At 46.1% G+C, this 14,029-nt stretch overlaps 1 protein-coding gene across 12 annotated transcripts in view; it reads left to right on the top strand.

Annotated features, from left to right (window-relative positions):
• SYTL2 (synaptotagmin like 2) overlaps positions 1-14,029 on the top strand; it is a 63,255-nt gene that overhangs the window by 33,425 nt on the left and 15,801 nt on the right. For 4 of the 12 annotated variants that reach the window (XM_082218980.1, XM_082218979.1, XM_082218982.1 and 1 more), the window contains 7 exons: positions 1,305-1,386; positions 2,956-3,043; positions 3,711-4,580; positions 6,003-6,068; positions 11,543-11,644; positions 12,328-12,375; positions 12,998-13,036. In XM_082218980.1, the coding sequence (XP_082075106.1) occupies positions 1,305-1,386; positions 2,956-3,043; positions 3,711-4,580; positions 6,003-6,068; positions 11,543-11,644; positions 12,328-12,375; positions 12,998-13,036 (1,295 nt within the window). Of the gene's footprint in view, positions 1-1,304; positions 1,387-2,955; positions 3,044-3,710; positions 4,581-6,002; positions 6,069-6,097; positions 10,167-11,542; positions 11,645-12,327; positions 12,376-12,997; positions 13,037-14,029 lie in introns of those variants that run through there. The other 8 variants (XM_082218977.1, XM_082218971.1, XM_082218978.1 and 5 more) reach the window with 6 other exon arrangements.

The raw sequence follows: 14,029 nt of genomic DNA, 5'->3' as shown, positions 1-14,029 counted from the left end.
CTTACTTTTGCAAATGCGTTAGCAATTTTATCACTGCACCACTAGGACAGCCCCAAACAAGTTGATACAGCCGGTTTCCATAAATTTGACTTCTGCACCTTTTGGATTTACTTTGCTTCCCGTTCTGTGGTGCTTCCTTTTGTGGGTGTTTGTGCTAAGATGATTCAGAAACCACACCTAGACTGCAGGCATGTTCCCTCCTTTGCAAACACAGTCACTTCTCAAGTGGATACTTATATCTGGTTAGGAGGGTTTGACAGTCATCTTTGGCTTTAGGAACACAGGGTGGGGGGCTGCCTTTCACGTAGCCATGACTCCATCTAGCTCAGTATTATCAATGGAGTAGTGGAACTGCTCTCCTGGGTTTTGGATGGTCCCTGGGGCCTTCTGTGTATAAGGTATGTGAGCTATCGCTGAGGCAAGGCCCTGTGTATTGTTCTGCAACCATGCTCTGTTCACCGAATCTTAGAATTGTAGAGTTGGAAGGGACTGCAAAAGTCGTCTATTCCACCCTCCTACAATGCAGGAATTACAGCTAAAGAATCCCTTTAGCCAACCGTTGCTTAAAAACCTCCAGGAAAGGTCCACATGACCTTCCATTCCACTGTCAAACTGCTCTTACCATCAGAAAGTTCTTCCCAATGTTTAGCCGGGATCTTCTTCCTTGCATTTGAATCAACTGGTTCGGGTCCTACCCTCTGGAGCAACAGAAAGCAAGCTTGCTCCATCTTCCATGTAACAGCCCTTCACACATTGTGTTTCTGTCTCTTTTGTTTAGAGCTCTGGCTACTTACATGGAAAATGGGGGCAGGAGGCATTGCTTTTTTGTCTTGCAAAGTTTTGTGTGTGAATGTTCAGAATCGCTGCTTCGTGTAGACATAACACAACCCTGCACTGCCTCAGCACAGGAGCTCTGCCTTGCTCAGTAATGTGTAGAAAAAGTGAGATCTTTTAAATATCGAGGTAGTAGACTTTCATATGGAGATGGTTGGAATTTCTCTGCAATTCTTGACTCGCAACCTCGCAAACACTTTTTGCAAATGATGAATCAGATTGCCTTCAGTTAAAGCCTTTCTGATTCCTCATTTATGCATGAAGTGAGAGAGGGTGGAGATTTGATTAAATGCATTGCGGGTGGGATAACTTGAGGGTCTGTGCACCCAGCTCCAAGGTCATAATGGCTGAAACTAAAATAGTTACAGATGCCTAGAGTTCTTTGCATGGGAGCCTTGATATTTAAACTAATTTCAGTGTGTGGCATAGTAGCCTCCAAGTAATGGGCTGGTTCTTCTTTTACTTTACAGCCCCAAAGTGTTCAGTGCAGCCTCTGACGCATTAGAGACGCCTCAAGAAAAAACAAGGAAGTTAGCTGCCTCACCGTCTAAGGTGAGTTCATTGTCAGTGTCCTGGATGGAAGACAATGAGAAAACAATACGGGCGCCATGATCTCTGTGTTATTGCCAAAGGAATTAAGTACATCAGGGGTAGGGAACCTCCCCTCACACTGCCCAGTGACCCGCCAGATCTTAAATTGCCAGGCCAAATTTGCCAGGTGGGTGGGCTACCTGCCTGCCGGCTGACATCACAGTGGCGTCAGGTGATGAGTCTCTCTTGAAAGCGTGGCTTCAAAGAGGCTTGCTCCAGGATTATGAAGGGGTTCTCAATGAAATCCTTGCCAAAGCACATTTCCCACCCAATTTTAACACAGGTTTCAGTGCAACTCCTTTCCTGATCCTGGAGCAATACATGATCCTACTACTCATCAGCTGATGGGATCAGGCGGGGAGTGTACCTTCCTCCAACAAATGAGCAATTGGGAGTTCATTTTAAGCATCCTTTGAAACTATATCGGTATTCCCTCCCCCCCCCCATAAAATTACTTTGACATGAATTGCATAGAGAGTAGTGAAATGTGGAGCTGAAATGTGGACTGCAGCTATGGTCAAACCTGAGCAACAGTCACAGGCTGTAGCCTGGAAGTTCTGGTTAGACTGGAGATATTGGACATGTTCCCACACACTTTGGTATTTATTGAAGTGGGAGGGCCTCACTAGCATGCAAGCAATGCAGTGATCTGTAAATGGTCAAATATATCTCACTATAAGGCTCCGTATTTGTGTGTTCAATATTTGCTGTGCTTTGTTTTTTTAGCTGCCCATTTGCAAATTATGGATCTGGTCCCATCGCTTGGTAGTGTGTGTGTGTTTAGGGATTCCCTCGTCTTTTAAAAAGCAGCAAGCTTTTTTTGTCCTCATTTTGGAACTTGGGTTGTACTTCTAGAACCCTGGGATGATAACCATTTCCTCCCTCCTTTAAAAAAAAATTAAAATGGGTTTCCATGATTTCCACTTACAGGAAAAATGCTCCCCTCAAGCCCCCTTTTAATAATAATAATAATAATTTATTATTTATACCCCGCCCATCTGGCTGGGTTTCCCCAGCCACTCTGGGTGGCTTCAAACAAAACACTAAAATACAATAATATATTAAACATTAAAAGCTTCCCTAAACAGGGTTGCAAGTTCAGATTTTTGTGTTGTTTTAGATTTTTCATATCCCAGGGTCCATGGAAGTCCCACTCACAGTAACTCAAGGTTCCTCAACATGACCGTTTCCTGCTGCCACCCATTTTCTTAGCATCCTTTTAAAACCACAGGAAGAAAAAGACAGGTTTATTCTTGGCTAAATGGTAAGCAGGGAGAGCGCTAAACCACGTCTGGTTTTAGCCAATGTGTGAAGCCAAAACTTGGGTTAACTCAGCACAGCATTGGAGTAAAAAAAACCCTTCTCTGGAAGCCTGCACATTCACCTGGTCCTGGTAAGCCATAGTTTGTCTTACTGTGACCTGCAAAACATGCTGTTACGTTTTCCATTTTCCTTCCTTCCTTCCTTCCCATGCTCTCTCTCCCCCAGTAATACTGTAGTGTTAAGCGGAACATTCTTATTTTGTTCTAGCAAAGGAAAAACCCATTCAATGAATCAACTCTACTAGAAGATCATGCAAAAAATGAGCAGCCTGAACATGGAATGGCGGTGGAGAAAGGTGAAGGTTTCTAAATACATAATCTGTGTTGTTTCTGTGGAGACACTGAAAACATGACCAAGTGTGACAAAATACGTTTACATTTTGGGTGTCGTGTTAATGACTCCATGTTCCCAAGGAATTGTTAGGTTTCCCTTTTTTTGCAGTATGCAGAAACCTGCTGTGTTATGTACTGAAGTTCTCACCCTGGGCCAGCAGGGGGATACTGTAGATAGCTATGCAAATAAGGGATCGAAAGTGACGTTCAGTGATTGGATACTTTTAGAAAGTTGTTACAGTAGCGTTGTAATGCAAGCAGGCTGACTGAACCCTTCAGTTCAGTTCAGTTTTGTTCTGGCCTGTGAATAAACAAGAGCTGTATGAAGAATCGCTGTGTCGTCTGATATGTTCACCCACAACTTAACATGCAGCATGAAGTGGAACAGTTCTCAGTCTGCTACATACGTAGATCAGGCCAAAGTTAATGCTTAAACTGGTCCCGCCTTGTTACGTTGCATTTTATTTTTTTTTACTTTAACAAGCACGTTGATGCAATTCCATCCCCAAGACACGCAATAATGCTTTCACTTAGTTGCATGTCCCCCCCTTTTTTGCAACTAACGTGTGTCCCTTACATGTAGTGTGTTTTACCCTTTGCTTTGTGTGCGCTTTGCATCTTGTTTTGCAGACCCGCGTTCGGTAGAAAACCAGCCCAAGGTAGACGTAACAAACCACAGCAGGGTAGAGGAGCCTCAGCGGGTTCCTGCAGAACCGAACGACTTGCAGAGGCAGGCAGGGAAGCCACCTGTGCCCAAAGCCAGGAGAAACATCCACAAGACATCAGACGTCAGCTTGAAGAGCGAAGAGCCCTTTCCCCAGGCTCCGAAAAGGATCAAGCAGGTTAACGGCCAGGGGTCTCTGCCCAGGGGCATCTTGAAGCGCAGCTCCAGCTCCAGCTCCAACGATTCCGAAGTGCTCCGCTGGAACCAAACCTTGGAGCCCTCCGGCAAAAGCGGATTGCCAGCCCCGACCGTCCTTGAACGTGTTGCGGAGAAGAGCCCGTCTCCTCCAGGCGAATCCGAAGGGTTCTCCGAAAACTCGTTGGAGAGGCTGAAGCAGGTCCGGTTCTCGTCCAGCGTCAGTCGGAAAGAGCGTCCGCCGAGCCTTGAGTTGCACGAGGGCAAGGAATCCGGGGAGTTCGTTTTGTTGGACTCTGACTACGCCAAGGCCAATGGGAACGGAGCGGGTGACCCAGGTGCGCTTCAGAGTCGCCAGACTCTCCCGTCTAAGCCTCCTCGTGCCCATTCTCCAGCCTTAAACAGTAACACTGAGAGCCAAGGAGAGGGAACGGCACTAGGTTCTCACGGTGCCAAGAACTCGGGTCTGCCACCCAACACATTGCAGCCTGAGAAACGTTCTGTTGCAGGGCCTACAATTCCAAGTGACTCTCCTAGCAAGACCTTCCCCTCAGTGAGGGAAGAACAAACCGATACCACGAAGCCTCAGATCAAAACTAAGCCGCCGAGCCTTGAACAGGACATCTCGAAAAGCACAACTGGTAAGAAATAATAGCATATCCCAGTGAGTTAACAGTTTAGTGAGATTTTCAGGCCCCTGTCTAGCCCTGTCTGCCATTTGGAGGGATCACTAATGCTTTTACTATCTTAACCCTGATCAATTCAAGTCCTAACCATTTGCTTGTTTTCTCGCTTCCCATCGCCACATCCCGACACACTCGCTGATCACTTTTCTTCAAGATGCACTCCTTTGGCTGCTGTGCTGCCACTGATTTGAAATCATATCAGAGTTGGGGCGTGCAGGTTTTTAAGTCTTGACAGGGGCAAAGCTTGCATTTTGTGTAATTGGTAAGTAACTCTGTTTAAGGAGGAGGCTGAGGTTTCAGCTAGCTGTTTTTGTTGTTTAGAATATGGGTAGGCAAACTAAGACCTGGGGGCCGGATCCGGCCCAGTCGCCTTCTAAATCCAGCCTGCGGACGGTCCGGGAATCAGTGTGTTTTTATATGAGTAGAATGTGCCCTTTTATTTAAAATGCATCTCTGGGTTATTTGTGGGGCCTGCCTGGTGTTTTCACATGAGTAGAATGTATGCTTTTATTTAAAATGCATCTCTGGGTTATTTTGGGGGCACAGGAATTCATACATTCCCCCCCCCACCGCAAAAAAATATAGTCCGGCCCCCCACAAGGTCTGAGGGACAGTGGACTGGCCCCCTCCTGAAAAAGTTTGCTGACCCCTGGTTTAGAAAGTACAGCCAGAGTCCCCTCCCTCCACTTCCTGGTTAAGAACACAAGAGACCTGCTGGATCAGACCAATCCAGTCCAGCCTTTCCCAGTGACCAATGAGATCCCTCCGGAAAACCCTCGAGCAGAACATGAATAGAATTGTAGAGTTGGAAGGGACCGTGAGGGTCACTGAGTCCAACCCCCGGCAATCTAGGAATCACGACTAAAAAGAGGGAGTTTTCCCTTGCTTGCATAGTTTGCAGTTGAGGCATCAGATTAAAGCTCGTACGTTGCACCTTATTCTCAATAATAACTAGTTCACATTTATTTAAAGCCTATTACCATCATTGCTAACATTTCAAAGAAATTGATTGCTTTTTTGGGGGGAAAGCTTGTATTCCAGCTGGAACTGCAACCTTGAATTGATTAACCGATTGGCTGAAAATCTTTTCAATCAGGCAGTAGAATCCTTTTTAAACAAATGCGTTTTTAATTATAAATACACCACGCGCCAGGCAACATCTGAGAAGAGGCATTTTATCCCCACTCTCATCCAGAAGGGAGTTGCCTCGGTGAAACTAGCTGCTGTGTCGCAAATGTACCATCTTCTGCTTAGTCGCATGTTGATTTTATGCAGATCTGGCCCATTCATTACAATCAATTTGATTGACTGAGGCTTCTTTAATTAGGCAGTTTTGCAACAACAACAACAACAACAAAAATTGGTTGTCTCTTGCAGACCAGCAGCTGCCTAAAACAGAAGACCCTCAGGTGCCAAAAGTTGGCTCTGCAGACCTTGAACAAGGTAAGCAAGCTCTGGTTGAGTCTCCGAGTGCTAAAACTGTTTCCAAATCTGACAAATACACTGCTGAGATCTTGAAGGCAGCCGATGAGTCCATATCTAAGGTGCTCGACTGGTTTAAAAGAAGTTCCAGTGATGATGAAAAAGAGACGCTTCCGCAAGACGTGGGACTTGCAGAGGAAATGGATATACCCAAGGCAAGAGAATCTGCTGCAACGGCAAAAGATAAAGGCTGCAGTTCAGATATGTTAAATCTGCATTCTTCTGTACGTGAAGGAGAAGAGCCAACCAGCAAGGACTATCAATTCCACGAAATGGTAAACGTTCCAGGTGGGTCGCCATTTACAAAGGATGGAAGTCCAGGCAGCCTGTTACTAGAAGATCAAAGCAAAACAGGGGAGTTTGCTTCCTTTCACTCCCAAGGGCAGGACATTCATTTAAACGAGAGAACACGTTTTCAGGCCATTGGCCAGCCTGCAAACGAGAGAGATGAAAGGGCTGCGGGAGGCAAGGTTGAAACGGAGGACAACAGTGCTTTGTGCAAAGAACCGAAGATGTTGGAAGATGCAAAGGGAAAACCGGGTTTGAAAAGTGTTGGCTCTTCTTTTGGAAAAGTAACAGAAAGGGGAGATGTTATGCCCGATAGGGAGGAAGGGGTTAAAGCTTTTTCGGAAGGAGCAGGCTCTGAGCATCGATCTGAAGAGCTGTTTAATGAACCTAAAGGGAAAGAATCTGGGCATCTAGATGAGAAAACCATGCAACACCCCAGTAGAGGGAATCTCCTTACCTTACCTCAAGATGAATCCAAAGAATCAGAGGTTCCAAGAAGAGTCAAGCATATCAGGGCTTTCTGGGAAAGAGAGGCGATGAACCCAAAGCCTGCAAATAAGGAAGGCCTATTAAGTGAAAGCACTCCTGGGAGTAACTGGATACCAATCTATAAAGAGGAACGCAGCAGAATAAAACCAGTGGGTGGATCCTCAGGATATGTTACTGGAGAATCTGATAACGAACAAGGCACATATAATTTAGTAACCTTCAGAAAAGTTGAAATTGGTGCGGATGACTCGGGACCTGATGATAATGGCATTAAGTTGCCTTCAGGGAAAGTTCGACCGAATATGATGGATAAATCCAAAGGGGGCCGTATTGTTGATGAATCTGGCAAAATACCCCCGAGTGACCAGAGGAATAATGCATTTGCAGAGTTGCTGGATGCAAATAATTCGCGCCCAAGACCCAACATGGTTCCCTCTAAAGAGGATGGAGTTTTACACGCTGACGGTCTGGAAACAGAGGGAGCGTCATCTGCTCTGCACCAGAAGCCACACTTTAAGATTCACGCTTTAAAGGAAAAAGCAGACGAAGAGGCAAAGGCTCAGATGCTCAATCCTTCGCAGTTCAAAAGCCTGAGAAACTTTTGGGATGTGGGGACTAAGCCGCAGAGTGAAATGGATGAAACCAAGGTGAAGGCGACTGTTCCAAGGGGCAGGCAAAGTAGTACAGGAAGGTATCTGAAAGAGTTGGAAGAAGTCAGGGAAGGAACTAGCCAGGCGGTGTTGGAAGGTGAACAGCAAAAACCGATCCTCCAAGGATTTGACGTGAAGGAACAAAATGTATTGGAAGCAAACCGTGTTGTCCCAAAACAAGCAGGAGGGACAGCTCTCTCCCCATCAGTGAATGCTGTGCCATTAGGAAATGTAGAATTTGCCCCTGCAGAGGGAAAGACTGTGCGTCCGGTGGAAGAGTATATAGAAAAAACAAATGTTCCATCCAAAGTACAGCACAGTCTGTTTAACAGTGGCGTGCAGAAACTGTTGAAAGAAGCATTTCAGGAGTCCTTGCTGGCTTATCCTCTGGCTGACAAGGAAGGGGTTCCACAGGTGGAGTTAGCAACAGAGGTGCAAGCATCTTACAGTGACCAGAATCAACAGCAGGGGCCTGTTTTTGCAAGTGCAGATGGAAAAGTCTCGGAGGTTGCAGAGACTATAAGCAGAACTTTGGTTCCACCAAAAGCTGACACCACTGCTTTTGTCACTAACTTAGAGAGGCTGCTAAAGGACACCTCAGATGAGAGCTCCTCACCTAGTCGTAATATAGTGGCAGATGTTTCTGAACAAGCACGTTCTCCATTGGGAAAGAGGCGTTTTTTTAATAAGGTGATGGAACGCAGCCATGACACAGCTGAAAAAAATAGCAGAGTGGAGTCCTGGGAAACAGATGGAACAATACAAAAAAATGTCCCACCCAAGGATAGACCCGTTGCATTTAAAAAGCACTTGGGAGATTCATCTGGATTAACAGAAGATTCAGATATGGTGTCTGGAAAATCTTCCAGCAGGGAAGAAGGCCAAAGGGATCTAAATGCTACTTCTCAGGAAGAATTCTTCCAGATTCCTTCGCCAAAACTGATACTGCCTGACGCTCGTCTCGCCAGTCAGAACAGAGCAAACTCTCCCACGAAAGAGGTTTTCGAGACAGCGGCAGAAGCTAATGTTCCATCGAAACGGCAAGGCAACGATTTGAATGCCAAACTAGCCTTTCTTTTGAAGGAATTGCCAAAAACACCCACAAATGAGAGTATTTTGAAAGCACAAATTGACAGTGTCCCTGGGGGACTGCAGCAGAGGTCTTCTGAGCAGGCGACCAGAAAGATCATTCCTGTTTCACCCCAAATGGCCAATCCTCCTAAAGAGACTGTTGGTGGGACACTTGACCGAAGTTTAGATACAGACGAGGACAGTGGCCAATTATTTACTACAATGCAGGGTGGGCCAGCAGGAGAGGCAGCTGTTCTGTTGTCATTTTCAAACCAGGAAAACATAAGAGCTCAAGGGAATGTTGGTGAGCAACCTACAGAACTGGCAGAGACGGTTGTGAAAACTGTTAAACCAAATTCGGCCGAGCATGTGGCATTTAGAGACAGTTTAAGCAAACTGCTTAAGGAGAGCTCTGAAATTTTGCTCAAAGACATTGCAGTTCCTAAGCCAGCCCATGGTTCATTACAGCCCCATCAGAACACAAGTTCAATTTATGATAAAGAGATAATTGAGATGATAGAAAAAGCTACTGCTCCCTCCAATTTCAGGCAAGCTGAACTCAGAGCCAGCTTCCAAAATCTGCTCAAGGAAGATGCTGAAGTTCTTCCAAAAAGCCAGAAAGACTCAAGCAGCGGTCATGGGGCACAAACAGAGAGTGAGTCTAATCGGACTGTAGATTTAGTTTGCCCGCAGGGAATTGGCTATGGTCAAGAGATTAATGAAACTGTAAACAAGGAAGTTGCCCCATCCAAGTTGAAGCAAAGAGAATTTAATTCAAGCTTCCGGAAACTCCTTGAAGAAACTGCCCAGATGCAGCCTTCTGAAATGGGATGGTTGGATATCAGAATGAAGGAGAACCTCTGTGGTGCCCATGGCTCAGATAGCATGACGGGCCTTCTTCCCCAAGAAGCAAATGAAACTGTGACAAAATCTGTTGCCCTAGAAAAAGACGGTTCTGTATTCAAATCCAGCTTAGAAAAGCTTTTTGGAGAAATCTCTGGTGCTGCTTTGCTTCTGTCCAATGAAGAAGAGAAGAAAGTGACTGATGAGTCAGGATTTCAGGTGGCAAAGGGAGGTTTAGCCGTAAAAATGCAAACGTCTGTTGAGAGTGTGCCGAGCGACTTTCGAACCGAGGTTAAAATACCACTCAAGGGCAAGACTTTCAAGCAAGATAACCAAACTGTAGACCGAGAAAAGTTTTCTGGCACCCCTGAAAGGAATGCGGTTTTCCAAAAAACTATTCAGCTTAATCTAGCATCACCTGAAGCCCCGCTCCTGGGAAGAAGGGAAGATTCTTTCACTCTTGCCAAGGCAGGTAAGAGGGAGGATGAATATGAAAAAGGGAGAGAAGATTCTGCTACTGCCAGTGCCTATCTCGATGGTGGAAGTGAAAAAGAGGGTGCGGAAGAGGGGAACCCCCCTAAAACAAGACAGGTTGAGCTGCTGCTTGCCACCCGTCACGCAGACGGCAACGAAGAGGATGAAGATGCCAGGAGCGTTGAATCCAACCTTTCAGATGAAAGCCGCAATTCTTTTGTGGGTTTCCAAAGAAGTTCAACTCGTGAGCAGTTTTTGAATTATTTGATCTTATCTCTGGGTGGTGTGTATGCTTGATGAAGATTAACCCAAGGGGGAAATATTTTTAGTACATTAATAAATCAATAGTAGACAATTAGCCCCCCAATGTCAAATATTGGATACCTTGTTCAATCAGGGGTATTGCTAGGTACCTAGAAGATGCTGAGGCACATGACACAAATATGCCTCTGGCAAATTGAGGTGGCAGGTGCCTGGTACCCTGTTGGCACAGTGCTTTTCTGTGCACTCGGCCACCCTGTAAACAAAGTCCTATGGTTTAAAAAGTGTGTTTTGGGCACCAGATCCCTTTGCAGGTCTGGAGAACCTTTGACCTTCCAGATGTTGCTGAGATACAGCTCTGATCAGCTCCACCTCCAGAAATTGTGACCAATGGCCAGGGATGATGAGAGCTGTAGGTAAGTCACACCTAGAGAGCCAAAGGTTCTTCCACACGTGGTTTAGTACAATAAGCCCAAGGGCAAATCGTAACAATTTGCCTTTGCATCGTTTCTCTTAGGTAGTTATTCCCATCTTCTTGGGACTCTTTTCCAACCCTTCACCTTGGATTAAAAGCAGGACATGCATACTGCTTTGCACATATGTGTATTTCCCCATAATCTCCCAGAACAATGGATAGACACCCTCCTTGCAGCTGCACAATAGGCTTGCTAACATTTGCATCTTAGAATCCTGCCCTCCCCTTTGCCAGTCAGTTGGGGCTCAGGAAGGGAGCTGTGCTCTCTAGGCAATGGCAAACATGGTACCCTCTAAATCAGCATTTCCCAAACTAGGGACTACAACTCCCATCATCTCTAGCTAGCAAGACCAGTGGTCGGGGATGATGGGGATTGTAGTCCAAAAGCAGCTGGGGACCCAAGTTTGGGAAACACTGCTCTTGTTGTTAGACTCCAGCTTCTACCAGCCCCAGTCAGCATGGCCCAGGGGTCAGGGATAATGGGAGTTGTAGTCCAACAACATCTGTTGGGCAGCATGATGGCTGCTTTCATTTATTCGACTTATTTGTTGCTTCACACAGAAGCCACTTAAAAAATAAAATGATGTGTGCTACATAACAGCTTAATCTTTCCAGTTCACACTTTAGCTCAGCCTTCTTGGTTCCCTGGATATTGTTGGACTATAACCCCCATCATTGCTTCCCATCATGGCCGTTTATCAGGAATTATAGGTGTTGTAGTCCACCTGTATCTGAGGACCCAAGGTTGCCTTAGCCTCTTAGCTGAAACACCTGTGGGTTCCTACCCACCAAAGCTATTTATTTATTTTCTTAAAAGGGCTATGCTTGTTTAAGGTACATGCCTGTGCGTTGTGCAGTGTTCATGTGTTTTTGTCTTGAAACAGGTTCGGAAGAAGAACTAAACCCTGTAAAGGAGGCTTTGAAAAGGAGTTCAAATAGGCAGATCCCTTCCAAAAGTCTAGAGGACATACCATCAGCCACATCAAGTGAGCAAAAAAACTTGTCTGACGTCTTCCATACTCCTTGAAGGTTTTCTTAGAATTCTTTTTCCCACCCGCCTCGCCGTTGTTAAGAATTGCCTTTGGAAGGTCTATGCAGCCCAAGCTACTTTTATTTTTTTTTAAGGGTTGTATCCAATGTAGCACCAAGTTAAAGTCACTTAATGGTGTTCCTCTGGGGAAATGTGCCGCACCAGCATAACGTAGATTGTGCAAGCACTGGCACTAACTATAAGGGACCCTGGGCTTCCAGGCACCCACAAGAGCCTGCTTGACAACCACACCAAACGGCCTCTGATGCGACTTCCGGTGCTTCATGAGGCCCCGGAAGTCACATTGAAGACCTTGCAGGGCCTTGGAAGTGGCATCTGAGGCCTCACGGGGCCTCCGACACAACTTCTGGGAGAAACCCTGCAAGGCCTCAGACGCAACTTTTGGGGCTCCTAGGTGCCCACAAAGTAACTGCCATGTAGTCTGTGCTAGACAGGATGGCATGGCTGCCTCATTTTTTAAGGTGCAGCCTTCATAAGAAAAAGGCTTCTTCTGTGTGTTTGCTCCCGAGTTAGCATCTTTCTTTTCCACCTCTAGAGGCCTATGTTGAGAGCCCACAGCAACCTCCCTAAACAGCAGGAATGTCTAACTATGTCAACGTTTCCCCCCCTCTTGTGCAGATAAAGGAAACCTCCCAAAGGAAGATTTAATGCTTAGTGCGGAAGATGGTAACTATTTTATTTGTGCCTGCATGAACGTAACCTGCTTCAGTAGTGTTTCTTCGTTCTTAGCAGCAAAAGACACTTCTGCCTGCCAGGTTTTTAGATAAGAGTATTGCATGATTTAGACTCCTGCGCGATGTTCATCTGTGTGTCTATAGTGCTGTTGGGGTGTATGGGAGGGGTTGTGCCTCTGTTGGGGGACATGCTGTTCTCCTTCTGGGGCAGTTTGTCCACCTTGGGTCCCCAGCCTGCACTCAGCTCTCACCTGTGGCTCCTAGACGCTGTCAGCATGCGACAGCGGCCACACCCCAGGAAATGGCTTTGACTGGCCAGCTGAAACAGGTGAGGCCAGCCAATGGGTATCAAACCCATGGTGAGTTAGGGACTTCCCCTGTTTGCGAAGACAGGTTCTGGTGGATTGAGTGGACAAGACCAATCGTGGCTCCAACAGTCAAGAAGGCAGTTTCTGCATTCTGCAGTGCAGTAGGCATAGAATTCTGAAGCAATGATTGGGGGGGGGGGAAATAGCTGAGACGTCGCATGCAAAGTGTCCAGTTCACCTGTGATTATAGCACAGCCAATAGCAGCATCGGAGTGTGACAGTATTTAACGTTGCAATTTTGACCAGATCAAAAAGCAGATCAGCCTGATGAGAACGCTCCAGGAAGTGAGTAATAATGTCCCTTCCTGCACACAGTAGCTAAAACCTTTTGTGGCTTCACACTCTTTTGTTGCTGCTAATATTGGCTGACTAATAATACATTTGGAGTTTGTTCTTGTTCTTGTTTTACTAATGGCTTGTATCTTGTAAAGCTACTTCTGCAGCAGGACGTGCATATTTAGCGTGGGGTGTGTGTGTGTTCCATTTGCTGTTTGCAGCCAAGTTGTAATTCACGGACTTGCTGTGGAACGGGAAGATCCCTGAACATTGAGCCTTTTAGAACCACCTCCTGGGATTCTTGCAGCATCAAAGCTTGATAGTGATACTGGATGGGAAAGGGAAGGCCCAGTAAAGAAGAACTGGCAGCATGATGAAAAAGGCTCTTTATATTCCTGAATAGCACAATGCTCCATCCATAGCTATAGGACCAGGGTGAAGAAGGACAGTCCCATACATCTTGCTAGGTGCAGGCAAAATTTGTGCATTTAATTCAGCCCTCTATCAAGAATGGTTGGATGGCCCTTTGTATGCCTCCTTCCATCAACTCCTGCAGCCAAGCTGTTGCCAAACATCTTGCTTTCCTTTCCTTTGGACCACATTAGTAAGGGTCTTGTCGTCTGGGCAGTCTAGGACCTCCATACACACTGCCCGGGATTGCGCCCAAGGGAGGTCACTTTGGTGCTGCTAACACAGCTGTTTAGCTTCACCCCCAGAGGCACATTCCATTTCCTCTTCAGACAGACAGATGCCAACAACGATACTGAGAACCCACGACTGTAGATTTCCAAGTACTGACATTTGAAATGCTATCTGAAGTCAAATATCTGGGGAGCCAGTGCCACGTAGTGGACGACATGCAAGAGGAATCTTGGGTTCAAATCAATAATTAGGTGGTGGTGGGGAGTTAATGTGTTAAGCAGGGGAAACCCTGTTCTGCCATAGAGTCATATCAGTTCCTGGCTAGAGAAGGAGTCACTTCAGACATAATGAAGTAACAGG

Source organism: Podarcis vaucheri (genome assembly GCF_965113315.1).
Source record: "Podarcis vaucheri genome assembly, chromosome: 4".
Lineage (NCBI taxonomy): Eukaryota > Metazoa > Chordata > Lepidosauria > Squamata > Lacertidae > Podarcis > Podarcis vaucheri.
Note: the sequence above shows the minus strand (reverse complement) of the source record. Positions and strands in the feature narration are given on the sequence as shown.